General features: G+C 42.6%; 1 protein-coding gene across 3 annotated transcripts in view; it reads left to right on the top strand.

The window, feature by feature from the left end:
- The window catches only part of furin (furin, paired basic amino acid cleaving enzyme), a 98736-nt gene extending 85138 nt beyond the window's left edge, over window positions 1–13598 (top strand). For 2 of the 3 annotated variants that reach the window (XM_004070097.4, XM_011476301.3), the window contains 8 exons: window positions 392–604; window positions 2302–2402; window positions 3731–3834; window positions 5756–5873; window positions 6091–6270; window positions 6441–6568; window positions 7145–7273; window positions 11107–13598. In XM_004070097.4, the coding sequence (XP_004070145.1) occupies window positions 392–604; window positions 2302–2402; window positions 3731–3834; window positions 5756–5873; window positions 6091–6270; window positions 6441–6568; window positions 7145–7273; window positions 11107–11813 (1680 nt within the window). In that variant the 3' untranslated portion in view covers window positions 11814–13598. The remainder of the gene's footprint in view (window positions 1–391; window positions 605–2301; window positions 2403–3730; window positions 3835–5755; window positions 5874–6090; window positions 6271–6440; window positions 6569–7144; window positions 7274–11106) is intronic. The other variant, XR_002290424.2, reaches the window with a different exon arrangement.
- The last annotated feature ends 542 nt before the right edge of the window (window positions 13599–14140 follow it).

Here is a 14140-nt window from a genome sequence, read left to right as displayed (position 1 = left end):
TATACAAAATAAAAAACAGTAGACCGGCGGGGTACAAACACGTAATAAAATGTTGGTTTGTGTTCTAGAAAAGGTACAGCAGACAAATGACAGTTCTGTTAACAATCAGAGCTTTTGTTGCAAAAATAGCTGCTTTAGTGTAGTTTATAGTTCAGTCTCACACTAACTGCTAGGTAACATTCTGTGATTTATTTGACCTTGAAATCTGTTTAGCACCAGATCATGTGATAATTAGATTTATGCAGTTATTTGTCTAAAGTTTTACATTTAACACCTGTCTTCAGAAAAAAAGGGTCTATCTGTCCCTGTGGCTTTACTTATTTGAGAGATGGGACTTTTCAGCCACTTTTAGCTTAAATGAAGTGAACGTTTTTATCTTTGGGTGCTGCAGGGGCGCAGCGGCCTCGGTTCCATCTTTGTCTGGGCTTCTGGTAACGGTGGTCGAGAACAGGACAGCTGCAACTGTGACGGCTACACCAACAGCATCTACACCCTGTCCATCAGCAGCACCACACAGTCGGGAAGCGTGCCGTGGTACAGCGAGCCCTGCTCCTCCACCCTCGCCACCACCTTCAGCTCCGGAAATCCAGGGGAGAAACAGATAGTGGGTGCAGACACAAACACACACTATTGACACCTCTTTTTAGTGTTTTACTTTTCCTGCCTTTCTGCAATGCGACGCTTTAAATGTCAGCTGACCTATGCAAGACTATCCTTTCATTAATTTGAGTCGAGCATCAACCTGTCAGTGTTTGATGTTGCATTAAGAGGTATGGCAACAAAAACTCAGATGACACATGCTTCCTTCAAGCTGCCTCAGGGACCTTCACCAACATAATTGAAGGCACGGAACTGCCTGTCTGTCTAAAATGCACTGCAGGGAAGCTGCAGGAAAACAAACAGAATCCATCAAAACAACTCAAATGAAAGTTGGTGCTAAAAAGTCAAGCATCACTTCCTCTGCGCTGTTTCTTGGCAAAGAGAGGCTGCTGTTTGTACTATTACCAATTACATGCTGTTTCGCTTTTCCAAGATGGGTAGACACGTTTCAGTGCAATGGATGGATGCGTTTTCTACAATTGCAGAGCAGCGTTTCAAACAAAACCCAGAAGCGACCCCCGCCCCCCCCAAATATTTCATTTAGTGGAGAGGTTCATCAGCAATTGTTCCATCAGACAAAGAAAGGCTAGCAACTAGATAACAGCAGTGAAATCCAATTTCTTTAAAGTAGTTGGGTTGGCAATAAACTTCAGCGCTTCTTTGATATTCTCATCTAAAAACCTGTCTCTGTGTGTCTAAGGCCTTTGTCACAACTGCCCTTACGGGTAATTGTCTGGAGGCAAAAAAAGAGATAAACCTGTACGGGACACACAGGTGGCCCGAAGGGAAATATCAAGGTCGGGGAACCTGTGAGACAAAAATGTTCCTGTACATTTCTACAGGCGTGCTGCAGGCGACAGGTCATAGCGAACACTTAAATAACGCGTGATATTTGCGCGCTCCTTGCTGTTAGACTGTTGGAATTTAGGAAATTAGGCAATTAAACCGTCGTTTGTCCGCAACACTCCAGACAACCCAAAAACCTGCAACACCTGTGCGGGTCCAACCCTGTACAGGTTTATGTGACTAGGACTGAAACCCACACTATAGGAAACACTCAGAGTTCACTAAGCTATATTTGCAACGTAATAATTATAAGTTTTAGCATTTGTTATGCAAAGTCTGAGTGGTTTAGTGGCTGACATGTGCCGCTATGACCTGTCGAACAGGTCTGCCGCGCAGACGCCGGCCCCCTCTTTGTTCCAACCTCCGACACAGAGGCATCTTTCTGGACATAAATGTCATTAGTTGCACAATCTGTCAGGTCAGAAGTTCCAATCATGAATGCTCCTGGCGCCCCCCTCCTTGCCTCTGGCCTCTTTGTCATTTCTGACGAGTCCTCATCTTGACCCAGGCAGGCCTCATTAGCCGCCTGGCAACTGACAGGGAGCACAAGCGGAGTCCTACCTGCGGTGCCAGCATGCTCCATCTCACCACCACATGACCTGGATGGGCTGATTTGGCTGACATTCACTGCCCTCACTGTGACTCTTTGGCAGGCAGGGCATTCACTCATCCTCCTCCTCATCCCAAACAGTTGCAGGAAGGACTCAAATTCTCCCTGGATCTTTTTTTGTGTGTGTTATTTTTTTATAGCTTTCAGCATCTCTCTGTCCTTTTTGAAATCTTAAAATTTAGTGTGTCACATTAAAAAGTGTCTCTCCTATAGTATTTATGTGCACCTCTCTGTTTTTCTCCAAGGTCACCACCGACCTGAGGCAGAAGTGCACCGACTCTCACACGGGAACGTCTGCCTCCGCCCCCCTGGCTGCAGGGATCATCGCTCTGGCGCTGGAGGCCAAGTAAGTGTGAAGCACGGCTGTAAAGACCCTCGTATCATCGTTAGTACCAAGATTCAAATTGTCCTTTATATTACTGTGCTTCATGTTTTCCAAGTGGGAGCTGCTCGCCCTAATGTCCTTAAATGAACATATTCCTTTGGGAATCAACTAAATCCCAGAAGATTTTTAAATCTACCAACAATTTAAGCTTTTGTTAATCAGTTAATTAGTAAGATAAATCAGAAGCTGAGGCCCTAAAGCATTGTTGCTGTGACCGTGCTGTGGATTTCCAGGATTTACAAATCCATTTTTTAGTTCACCTCGTATCCTAAATCACATCTTAAGTCAGTTTTCTCGCTGATCTTCTGGCTCTATAAACCTCCTCGTGTCCACAGTGCTGATGGCAGGTGTCAAAACTCCTCCTGCGTTGCCTCACAGGTCTGTGTCCCCAGCGCCTCGGTGTATCTCAGCTCTGTCAGCTCTGATATCATAAGAGATGTGCGATGACTGACAGATCTCAAGTTTTCTCCTCGTTTGTCGACCATCGGTTAATATTTGCCAGCAAGCAGCAGCCCAGCAGAAACCCGCATGACAGCCAGCAGTAATAACAGAAAAGCTAGCTTATCACTTTGGAGCTTGCAGAGATCAAATCATTTAATAGGGAGAGTTTGTATTTTTTGTTATTATTATTTGATTACTCCCTCCCCCTCTCCCCAATTCTGAGATGACAGTGAGTGGATCCAGGGGGATCTTGTCCATTAATAACACATGAGAGGCTGGTGAGAGGTGAATGCTGATGTTGGTGGGAAATGGAGGTGATGCGCTTCGCTGAAACTCTGCGTTTCTATTCCTGTCGATTTGTGGTGTTGCGCTCCAGCTCCGTGACTCATCGTTTGATTATTCTAACCCTCTGAAGAGTTTTAATACTGTCTTTTCATAAATCTATATCGGGGGAAAAACTGACTTTTCACAGGCGCCTTTCTGTGTGGAAGGTGACCCTGTCCCACAGTCCCAGGCCTCATTAGAAACGAGCATTATAGAGATGAATGTACACCAGCCTCCACAATATTATATCTACTGCTTTACTGTGTTCTTTGACCTCCTTGCACAGCGGGTTATGATGTTCCTTTTGATATATTTTATGACGCCATCCTGGTGAAACATTTTAAACTGTGAGGAATCACATTAGGGTGTTCTTCCTGTGTGTTATTGTTTTGTTGAGGTCAGCAAAACCTGATTTTCCCCATCATGTGCATAATGTTGAAAGTAATACCTTCAGCTATTATGTGACAGGAAGTCAATACTGGTAATGTTGCTGTGCTCTCTAATATGTGTGTGTGTGTATGCAGTATGAACCTAACCTGGAGAGACATGCAGCACTTGGTGGTGAGAACGTCCCAACCCGGGCACCTCAGCGCCGCAGACTGGAAAACCAACGGCGTGGGGCGCACAGGTACGGACCAACGATTGTGTACGTGATGATGGACAGACTGCGGGGTCATGTGTCATCTATTGGTCCGTCATCCATCAAGACATTTCTTTAGATCTGGGGTTATCGCCATCTCTGGTGTTTTAAAACATCACCAGATGTGGACAGATGTTGGACAAGCAGTCGTTGGACCATGCCTAAGTTGTGTCACTACTTAGTGGACTTTAAAGGGCGTTTTTCCATTTTGAAGGGGTGTCCGAATCTAAAATTCCAAAGTCCAGTGTCCAACAAATTTCCCATAACTCTCTGAGAAAACTAGTGTTCGTTGATGCTCACTAGGTTAGTCAACATAGACCACAATGCATTGTGTTTGCATTGAATTATCCAACTTTTCACTGTTGGAACACACTGGATCCATAAAAGGTCATCGTAAAATTTTCACATTTATTAGGTTTTTACTTCGGCAACTGGACGACATCATATTTGGCGTTAAAAAAGTTATAAGCATGTGTCCGAATTGCGTTAAAAGGGCACTAGATATTCCCACACTATATATAGTCTTTGAGGGGTTAGGGGGAGTAGGGAGGGAATTTGGACATAGCCCCAGTAACTCTGCTCATTGGATTTGAGTCTCACTTGTCAATCAAAAGACCACACTCCCATTACTTTTAAGATAAAACCTTGGGGTTCATAAAAATTCATCCACAGAACTAGAAGTCAGAGATATTAAACGTAACCACTGCTCTGAAATGGCTCCAGTTTTGTTTTTTTTTACCTATCTTGAGGACCAAGTATAGACATTGAATGATCTGTGTTCGATATTACAAGACCAACATTTCTTATTGTTGTGTAAACCAGCAGTTATATAGTGGTGTCTTGCTTTATCGCGGTTTAACTTTTGCTGTTTTTCAGTGCAGTTTTTCATGTTTTTCTTTTTTCAGCATCCTGGTCACTTGTTGACTATGTCAATCCGTCTCCTCTGTGTTGTTTCTTCTGCATGAAATCTGTTCAAATTACTACATTCAAATAAATCATTGATCACAAGCAGATCTTTGTTTTCATTCTGGACTCTTTTTCTACAAATATTTTAACTTTGAGAGTTTAAAACAAAACAGAAAAGTGTGAAAATGTCTGAGAAAAGTGTATAACGTGTAATGAGGTCTTAAAATATGTGTAATCCTACTTTACTGATTTAATCAGGTGTAGAGTGATTGCAGCAGGATGACAAACATTAAGTCTTTCAAAGGCTTTATTATTTCAGTCGCTAAAAAAACTTACAATAATTGAAGTCTGCTTTTAAACTGCTCAATGAACAGTAATTTATCTACTTGATCCCAAGACAGCACCACCTTTAAAGGATCCTTTCCTGTTCATTTCTTTTCCTTGTGACATTTACAGACAGGAACAATCTGTGTTTTCCACCTTATATGGCTGAAAGGAAGCACTCAACAAATGCTCACCCAACAGCAACATGCTGTTTATGTCAGGCTTTGCAGGCCTGATAACATATTTACTGCACGGCTCTGGTACATTGAACAGCAGGTAGCACTTGGAGGGAAAAAAAAAAAACTCCTTTTATGTGCCGTTGTGGAACCAGCTACACAGTCTGTCCACAGCTTGTAAGTTTAGGATGAATTTGTTTGCTTTGTCTGTCATCCCCCTGCCGGCGGCTGTCAGTCAAACATGTGTGGCCTCCAGCCAGCCAAGACGACATGCTGATATTTTCCTAAGGGTCTCTTTTTGATCTTGATACAAAAAGAGAGCATTGAATTATTGCTGATTCTAAAAAGAAAAGATGAAAAAGTGATTTCCATGGGTTTTAAGTAAAAAAAACTCTTTTTAAAGGTCAGTTTTTATGGTGGATGATTTATACCTCTTCAGGTCTGAAGCACAAGAAGAACATTTTCCATCCCTCCGTTTTGCTTATGTAATCATCTCTCCATAGTGAGTCACTCGTACGGTTACGGGCTCCTGGATGCTGCAGCCATGGTGGGTTTGGCACAGAACTGGACTACAGTGGGGCCCCAGCACCAGTGTGTTCACACCATGCTGGCAGAACCCAGGTTAGAGGAATGACTCGCATCTTAGTTTGTGTGTTAAGTTCTGTTTTATTGGGAGCACTTGCTGTTCTGTCCTCTCTCTCTGCCTGATAGATGTCACAGCCTCCTCCTGGAGGCTGGAAGAGGCCACTTAGATTCTTAGCTCAGTGCCTTTGTGTGTGTGGCCTCTCTGCAGCCACACAACATTAAGCGCTCTCCCCTCCACTCCTCAAACCTGCAGAGACATCGGGAACAAGCTGGTGTTCAGCAAGAGCCTGGATGCCTGCTGGGGGCGACCCGACTATGTCAGCTCTCTGGAGCACGTTCAGGCTCGCCTCACGCTCTCCCACAACCAGAGAGGAAAATTGGCCGTTCATCTCATCAGCCCGCTGGGCACCCGGTCCACCCTGCTGTTCCCGAGGTACGACACAACCCCCAGCAGCAGCAGCGGCTGAGCCGCGGTGTGGAGCTCCGTCTGTGTCACACCGACAGACGCCGCGTGTGCGCCCTGCCATTCTGCTTGTACACAAAGCGCTCCCACAGGCTCAGAGAGGAGACAAACAAGCGATTTCTCCCTCCTTCTCTTTTCAGGCCCAATGACTACTCCTCAGAGGGGTTCAACGACTGGGCTTTTATGACCACCCACTCATGGGATGAGGATCCTCAAGGAGAGTGGACCCTAGAGATAGAAAACGTGGCACCTAATGGGCATGACTATGGTAACCCCACTTATCTTTATTAATCACTAGGTCTAGTTACATCACATCAAATTAACATCCTCCCCAGCATTCATTCCGTCCCGCACATCTTTGAACAGCCTCTTTGCTTTTTTTTTCTAAGCCGTTCAGTCTCTAATGACACAGTTTGAGCAGTTTTTGTTCCAAGAGGAGAAGCTCTCAGAGGCACATCCCAATTAAAAATTGGCAGTCCCTTGGGAAGAGAGGGATAATTCTCTTCTTTTTTTTAAAAAAAGCTACTTCCCACTGTGTTTTTCTTTCCAACAATTTAGCTGCTTGGAAGGCAGCAGCAAGCGGTCATGAAGAGTTAACATCCTGTGGCCTTGTTTACTCAGAATTGCAAGGAAATGAAATAAAGTAAGAACGCCTCTCCTCCTCTGCTGGAGTTGATCCTCCTCCAGAGGTGTGTTTGGCCAGATCACATCACTTGTTTCCTCTCCTTCCACCCACATATCCTCTATGCAGCCAGTTTACCCTTTTCCCTGTCTGAGAGATCTTAAATTGATATTTGCTTCCATCTCTTTACACTCGGCCTCTTCTGCTCTGTTTCTGGCTCAGGTGTGTTGACTCAGTTCACCCTCCTGCTGTGGGGAACCGGACCCGGCTTGGTCAACCCTTCGTCTCCAGACTTTCCTCGTCCGTCTAACAACAGCTGCAAGACCTTCGATGCTCAGCAGATCTGCATCGGTGAGGCTTTGCATTTGATGCACGCTCCAGAATGTGCTAAACGTGCGAAACAAGCTAAACAAGCAGGAAGGGGATTCTGCGTCCTAGCACGTGTCCACCAACTACAGTTAGAAGAGCCGAAATGTTGAAGCGGTGCAAATCTTGTGAATCTTGATCTAGAATTTTCCTTTCTTTTCCGATATACGTATGAAAGACTTGGTGTCATAGAATTCAGACAGATCACTCGTGGTAACTATTCATTTCTCCTCCGTGATCGTTTTTCAAACGGTTGGCACTTCCATGAATTAAGAGACGCTATCCATACAATACTACTAGGCCTGCACAATAAATCCAAAATCTATTATTGTTGCGATATCAAGCTGTGCAATTTTCATATCGCAAAAGTAAGCAAAAATTGAGATTAATGGTTAACTTAATGTGCTAAAACAATCTTATGGCAGCTTGTAATATTTAACTAATCAAATAAATGCCTTTAAATCCCTTTATGGATTTGACCAAACGGTTGGACTCCTTTTATGTTAGATGTTCGTCTCCTATGAAGACGAGGGTCATTTGGAGTGTAATTTAAGTTATGTCGACTCTTATTTAAATTAAACAGTTGCTATCAAACGGAAATGATGTATTTTGCTGTTTTGCTATTCGTTCATGTATCGCAAGTTATATCGTCATCGTAATATTGATCACTAATATCACAAACCGTGGGTTTTCCTCATATCGTGCAGCCCTAATCACTACCAAATCCAAGTCCCTGATTGGTCAAAGTTCTACCTGGTTTAACTTTCAACGCTCGTTCAATGGCCGCATGTCTTATACTTAGACCCAAATGTTTTGAAACTTGTTTTAAACGCGGGAGCCCGAAAAGTTCCACACTTAAACAGACTTTTTCTTGAAAGTGGGAGCTTAAACACGCGTCGCCAAGAGCGGTGTGAGTATAGCTTTCTACTTCCGACTCACAAACTTAAACTAATGAGCAGCTTCGGATGTTGCCTTTATGCAACAGACTTCAAGACCGACGACTCTGAATAGACCAAGGCCAAAGCTTTGAAAAGTCACTCCCAAATGGCGTGCACAAAATGAGCATGTCACACAGAGTGCAGGTTGTTACAGGAGCAGAAGGCCAGATTAAAACTGCAGCACAAGAGGTGCACGCTGTCAGCAAAAGTGGACTTCTTCCACCAGAGCAAGATAAGGTCAGACAAGTGTCTCTGCTTCCAGTCAGATGCCTCCTTCTTAAGCATTTCAAATCTCTTAATCGGTCAGACTCGCCACTGTAGCTGCTGCTGCTAATCCTTTAATGTACAGTACATGTCACCAGCTCCCTAATGACCTCCCAAAACCTGGAGGAAAAAGCCAGTAGAAACAAGCAAAATGATCTGTGAGCGCTATGGACGATGCACAAGATTCCCTTTAACCCTTTAAAGCCCCCAACATAACAGATTAAACAGAAAATTCAAATCATTTAAAATTAATATGTTTTTAAACCTTCTGAGGAAATTTGCAATATCATTTTTAAAAGATGTAGATAATGTCAATTATGATCCGTTGGGTGATTTAGTAAGTTTTATCGTACTAAATTTTTTAAAATAAAAACAATATTAACATGAGTCTTCAAGAAGGAAACTCATTATTTACTCATCGTCTCAAAATTGTTCCACACTTTCATGAAGTAACTGTTTCATAAAGAATTAATTATCAACAAACGTTGTGTTCTTTTACCACAGCAAGTATTCATTCAATAATAATAATAATAATGAATTATTATCAGCATAAAGTTTAGAAAACTAGCGAAACGTTGCCCACCAAAATGGTTTTTAAGATTTTTTTTGGAAGCAACCATTTTGAAATGGCCCTTCTACTGCCCCTAGTGAAATAACCATGAACTGCATGGACCAAGTGATACATATATGAGGGGTTTTTAAGGACAGTTTTGATCATGCTGTTGAGATAGGGGTCTGTATTTTAAAATATGTCACGAAATCTCTTGATGTCAAAATTATCATTCAGAGAACGGCGGAAAAAGGATCCTGAGGTTTGATAGCAAACGGCCTGCAGTCAAAAGGAAGTTTATTATTCAAAACTAGAGAAAGTTTTCTGATCATCGCCAGATCAAACAGGCTCAGAAAGGGGCAGACTCTGAGGCTTGTGAGTCTTGAATACAGATCTGATTGCAAATGACGTTTCTGTGCTTTATCTCACCCAGACATCACAGTTAATAGATGCTGAAAGGCCATTTGATCATACATTACATTGTCCAGTCAGTTTCAATAACAGTGAGCATGGCTGGACAGCATGTGAGTAATGAGAAAGCCAGTCAATAACCACAGTGCATGGAGTCTGGAAGGCTGGTGAGGAGCTAACGCCCATGTGATCTGTCACTTTTCTGAATTAAACATGTTTGTGTTGTCACGGCGCCAGCGTTCGTTATGATGACTCGACTATCAAACAATAATTGTAAATATGACTCTTCAATCTACCCATAGGTTGTTATGCATCTCATCAGGCTGCTTAGGTCTTGGATTGCGGTGAACTTCAAGAAAAATGACCATTTCAGAGTATGTCCATCAGTGTAATTCGCTCGAATGTTGATGCAAAGTAATTGAATATTCACATTAAAAAATATGATCAATAATTTCATAGATTCTGCTTTATCAAAGATTTCTCTGAAAGGAAATCAATGAGAATCTACATCAAGAAGAGTTTGTTATTTCGCCAGAGAAAAGAAAATGAAGGATGAGAGAAAAAAAGTGATAAATCATTTCATTTATTCTACTTGTCCAACTTTCATTTATTGACTTTTATGGCTGACGATCTCTGCCAAAAGTTTGAATCTGTTCAACTTGAATCCAAAGTTTAAATAAACATTGATTCATTTTTCACATTTCCTTCCCAAAACCACTTTTGTTTGATTATGAGAACCAGTTATCATCTGAATAATAGTTTAAAATGAGCAAAAAGGAAACAGCCATCAATAAAATAAGGAGTTTGTTAAATTTAAATCAAGTAAAAAGTCAATTTGTGCCCAAAATTAGACTAGAACTTGAATTAAAGGCAAATCAATTCATTAGTTTAATTAATAAATTATGCATTTTCTTAATGGAAATCAATTTGATTTGATACAGCATTTTAGATCCAGCCCCACTAACTGCTCATGACCTTTTTTAATGAATTATATGTCATATAAAAAACAGAAAAATTTTCAAACTACTGAAAAAATGTAGGTTGGACCTTTTTAAAGCAATGTTTTTCCCACTCTGAGGAAAAATGCTGCTTTTGGTGTTTAGCATGAAGGACATATATTAAGAAAATTAAGCTTTACAATTCATTTCTGAGTATTTATTTGTTTAAATCAGTGTGAATCAGGAGCAGATGAATAAATGCTCTTTAAAAATAGTGTATTTGTAATGTAGAAAAAGTGGGCCACAAGCTCCCTGCTCCCAGCTCTTAGTTAGCAACAGGGAAGGGGGCGGGGTAGCTCCACACCAACGGTCCCGCCCACAACTTGGACTTGAATTTCTAATAAACTACTGCCGCTCTGCAGAAACTATGTCCCAGAAAACGACACAGATTTTTAGATTTTGGTAAAAATGGCATAATCATAATTAAAAGACCACTGAGAACGTTTTAGAAATAGAAGATCAGAATGTGACTTGAAGAAGCATCAAGGGATGATTTCTTTTTTTGTTTTACCTTTTTTTAACCAGGTAAGCTATGAAGAACATGTTCTCACTAACAGTAACGACCATTTCTTACTTACGTTTAGTCCATGAATGGGATTTTCCGGATGTCAGCTTAAACTTAAACCAGTCGTGCTTTCCTCTCCTTCCTCATTCCAGAGTGCAGCCCCGGCTTCTCCCTCTTCCTCCAGGGCTGCGTGAAGCTGTGTCCTCTGGGCTTCACCTCCGGACCGCAGCTCCTCAACCTCTCCCTGGAGAACTGGGTGGACTTGTCTTTGGTGCAGGCCTGCCTCCCCTGCAACCCCGCCTGCCTCACCTGCTTTGGCACGGGGCCCACAGACTGCCTGTCCTGCCCCCCTCACAGCCATCTGGTCTTCACTTCCTGTTTGCACCAGAACCAAGTGCAGCGGAAATCTCCTCTCACAGGAGGACTCCCCAGCTCTGAGGCCCAGCCAGAGAGGAGCTCAGCGGCAGCAGACGGCAACAACAGGGGGGCCGAGGAGCCCCCGGGGCGCGGGGTAGCCCCACCTACCCAGCAGCACGTCATGGTGGCGGTGCTCAGCTGTGCCTTCATCCTGGCGGCCTTCATCGGCATCTTCTTCTTGCTGCACGTGCGAGCGGGCGGGGCTTCTACGGGCTGGAGGACCAAACTGCCCTCTGTGTTCTCAGACTCCAGAGGCGGGGGGGCGGGCTTCGGTTTGAGTCTTCGGCAGGGACCGCAGAGGAAGGCTCGGATATGCTACAAGGGGATCCCCACTGTGTGGGCCGACGAGGGCTTGAACGGCTGCGAGTCTGAATCAGACAACGAGGCGGGGGACGGACACAATGAGTGGACGGCTTTCATCAAGACGCAGAGCTCCATCTAGGTGTTCTGGGGAGGACGGGCACAGAGAACACAAGGCCTTACCGTCCCATCAGCACCCCCCAAAGTGCATTAAAACCTCTTTTTCTACGCTTTGTCGTCTAACTCAGAACTTCATGGTATTTATTATTACACCCTTAATTATTTTCATGCATTTCTCGTGTTCTTCTTCACTCCTGTAAAACAAACAAGCCGACTTCAAAAAAAGTTTTCAAATCCAGTTCTAATCAGTTTGACCTAAAGAAATGATTCTGTCTCCAACATTACCAACTTCAAAAAAAGAAACCATTTTTTTTTTCAAATTGTGAAGTAAACTTCTTCTTTTAAAAGCTTGAATGAAGAAAGTAAAGGTTGACCCCTTCATACCTGGCTTTAATTCCAATTATATAAAAACATTTTCTTCAGGGTTTTTTCTAGGGGTGGAACAATTAATCGACCTAATCGTTCAATTTATATTCGATCCAAACGGAAGTTGTTAATCAAATTGATCTATCCTTTTATAAAATGGTTACAAAATGAAATCAGTTGATTATGTTGATATTGGAAAATACCATTTGGATTGAGACATGGTAGGTTTACTATAACGTAAAAACAACCAAATGCATCACAGCGGACAGCACACATTTGATGACAGCAAAAAGATGAACATGTGACCATGTGACCATCCAGTGGGCTGAACTTTAGGAACTAAACTGAAAATGGATTTGCCATTGATTCTTTACGTGTTTGTTTGTACACACATTTAATTTACACTTGATTATTTTGAAATAATTCCAAGGAATCTGGAAAACTTCACGTGCACTGGTCAGTACTCGGGTATTTGTCTCTGAGTCTCACTGGTTGAGGCTAAAGATATCCTGGATCCATTTTATGTCAGTGAATCAGATCGTTCAAACTAAACCGATATCGACTGAATCGTATCGTCAAATTGTTACAACGAATTTTTACACCCTTAGTTCTTTTTCCAGTCCATGTGATTCTAAATTAAGTGGAGTCCCGCATTTATTTGCACGTTGGGAATTAATGACATAGAGCATGAAGGGGTTCAATCTTTTTTTTTTTTTTTCGGAAGTTGATTTTTCTTTGAAAAATCTGATCTTGTGGATGAGTTTCTTGACAAATTTCTTGTGAGAATCATTTGCTTCTCATTTCTATGACTAAAACCCCAAATTGTGGCTCTCTGCAGCGCTGGGACCGCACAGAGAATCCTCCCTCAGGCTGCTTGAACAGAAGAAGTGTGGAGGATGTTGCGCTCTCAGCCGAGCCACAGTCGGGCAGAAAAGACATTTGATGAATCATTCACGGAATCTCACCGACTTGTTGAGGAGTAACTCTTGTTTTTTTTAATAGTACAAAAAAACAAAACCCCACTTAGCCCAAAGCTGCTTGGCTGACCTTTTGCAACATTATCCAACTCGGTCGCCGCTGGAGAGGAGCACGATCGTTTTCTCCTCATTTCCCCCGCAGAGCATAGTGTATATTGATTTTGGGGCTTCTCCCGCCAGAATGTTTTCATCGAGGTGCAGCTTCCTCCTCTTCTGGTGCCAGCACAGCACATATGAGGGGAAAAAAACAAACATACACTTCCTTTATTTCCCATTTGAGTAAACAACACAAACTGAATCAAAAAGCCAGGTTTGTTACAGAATTCCAATAAAACAAAGGAAGGGATGTCAGAGGGCATTTTCTATGTTTGTTTTATACGCTTTTTTTTATTTAACTGAAAGTGGGTGTGAATATTGTAGAGATGAGTTTCACGCTGGAATAAAGATGTTGGCTGTCGCATAAACGCCTGGGTTTGATTTTTGTCTCCAACGCCATATTTGCAAACTTCCGGGGTTTTTTTCTTTTATGGAGCTCCAGCAGCAGCAGCAGCACCCAGGAGAGCAGATGGTTCATCACTTCTTTATGGACGGGAATCTCTGCAGCCAGCGTTCTGTTGCCTTCACTCAGGGCGTTTGGGCTTGAGCGAGGCGCCAGCATTCTGTCGCTTCCTGTTATCCAGTTGCACTGAAGGCTGCTGCCAAAACGCCCTCAAGGAAACTGTTCACCAGCTTCCAACAAGGAGGCCTCCACAAACTTTGCTTGAATCTTAAATGGAGCTGCGTGAGGACGCAGGAAAACGCCTGCTGCTTGCAGCTTTGTTCATTTGCATCTTCTAAAAAAAACTGTTTTATGCTTCAGTCCATAATTATACCAGCTGGGAGAACTTTTTGCTCACAGATGTTTCTTGCTTTGCATTATAAATGTATTTGTCAAAGCCTTTTATCTGACTCATTACATGTTCCTACTTACGTTTTCATTTGTTCACCATCTACATTTTTTCCTATT

Source organism: Oryzias latipes, chromosome 6, assembly GCF_002234675.1.
Source record: "Oryzias latipes chromosome 6, ASM223467v1".
In the NCBI taxonomy this organism is placed as follows: domain Eukaryota; kingdom Metazoa; phylum Chordata; class Actinopteri; order Beloniformes; family Adrianichthyidae; genus Oryzias; species Oryzias latipes.
The sequence above is the reverse complement of the archived record's forward strand: the minus strand, read 5'-3'. Positions and strand labels throughout refer to the sequence as shown.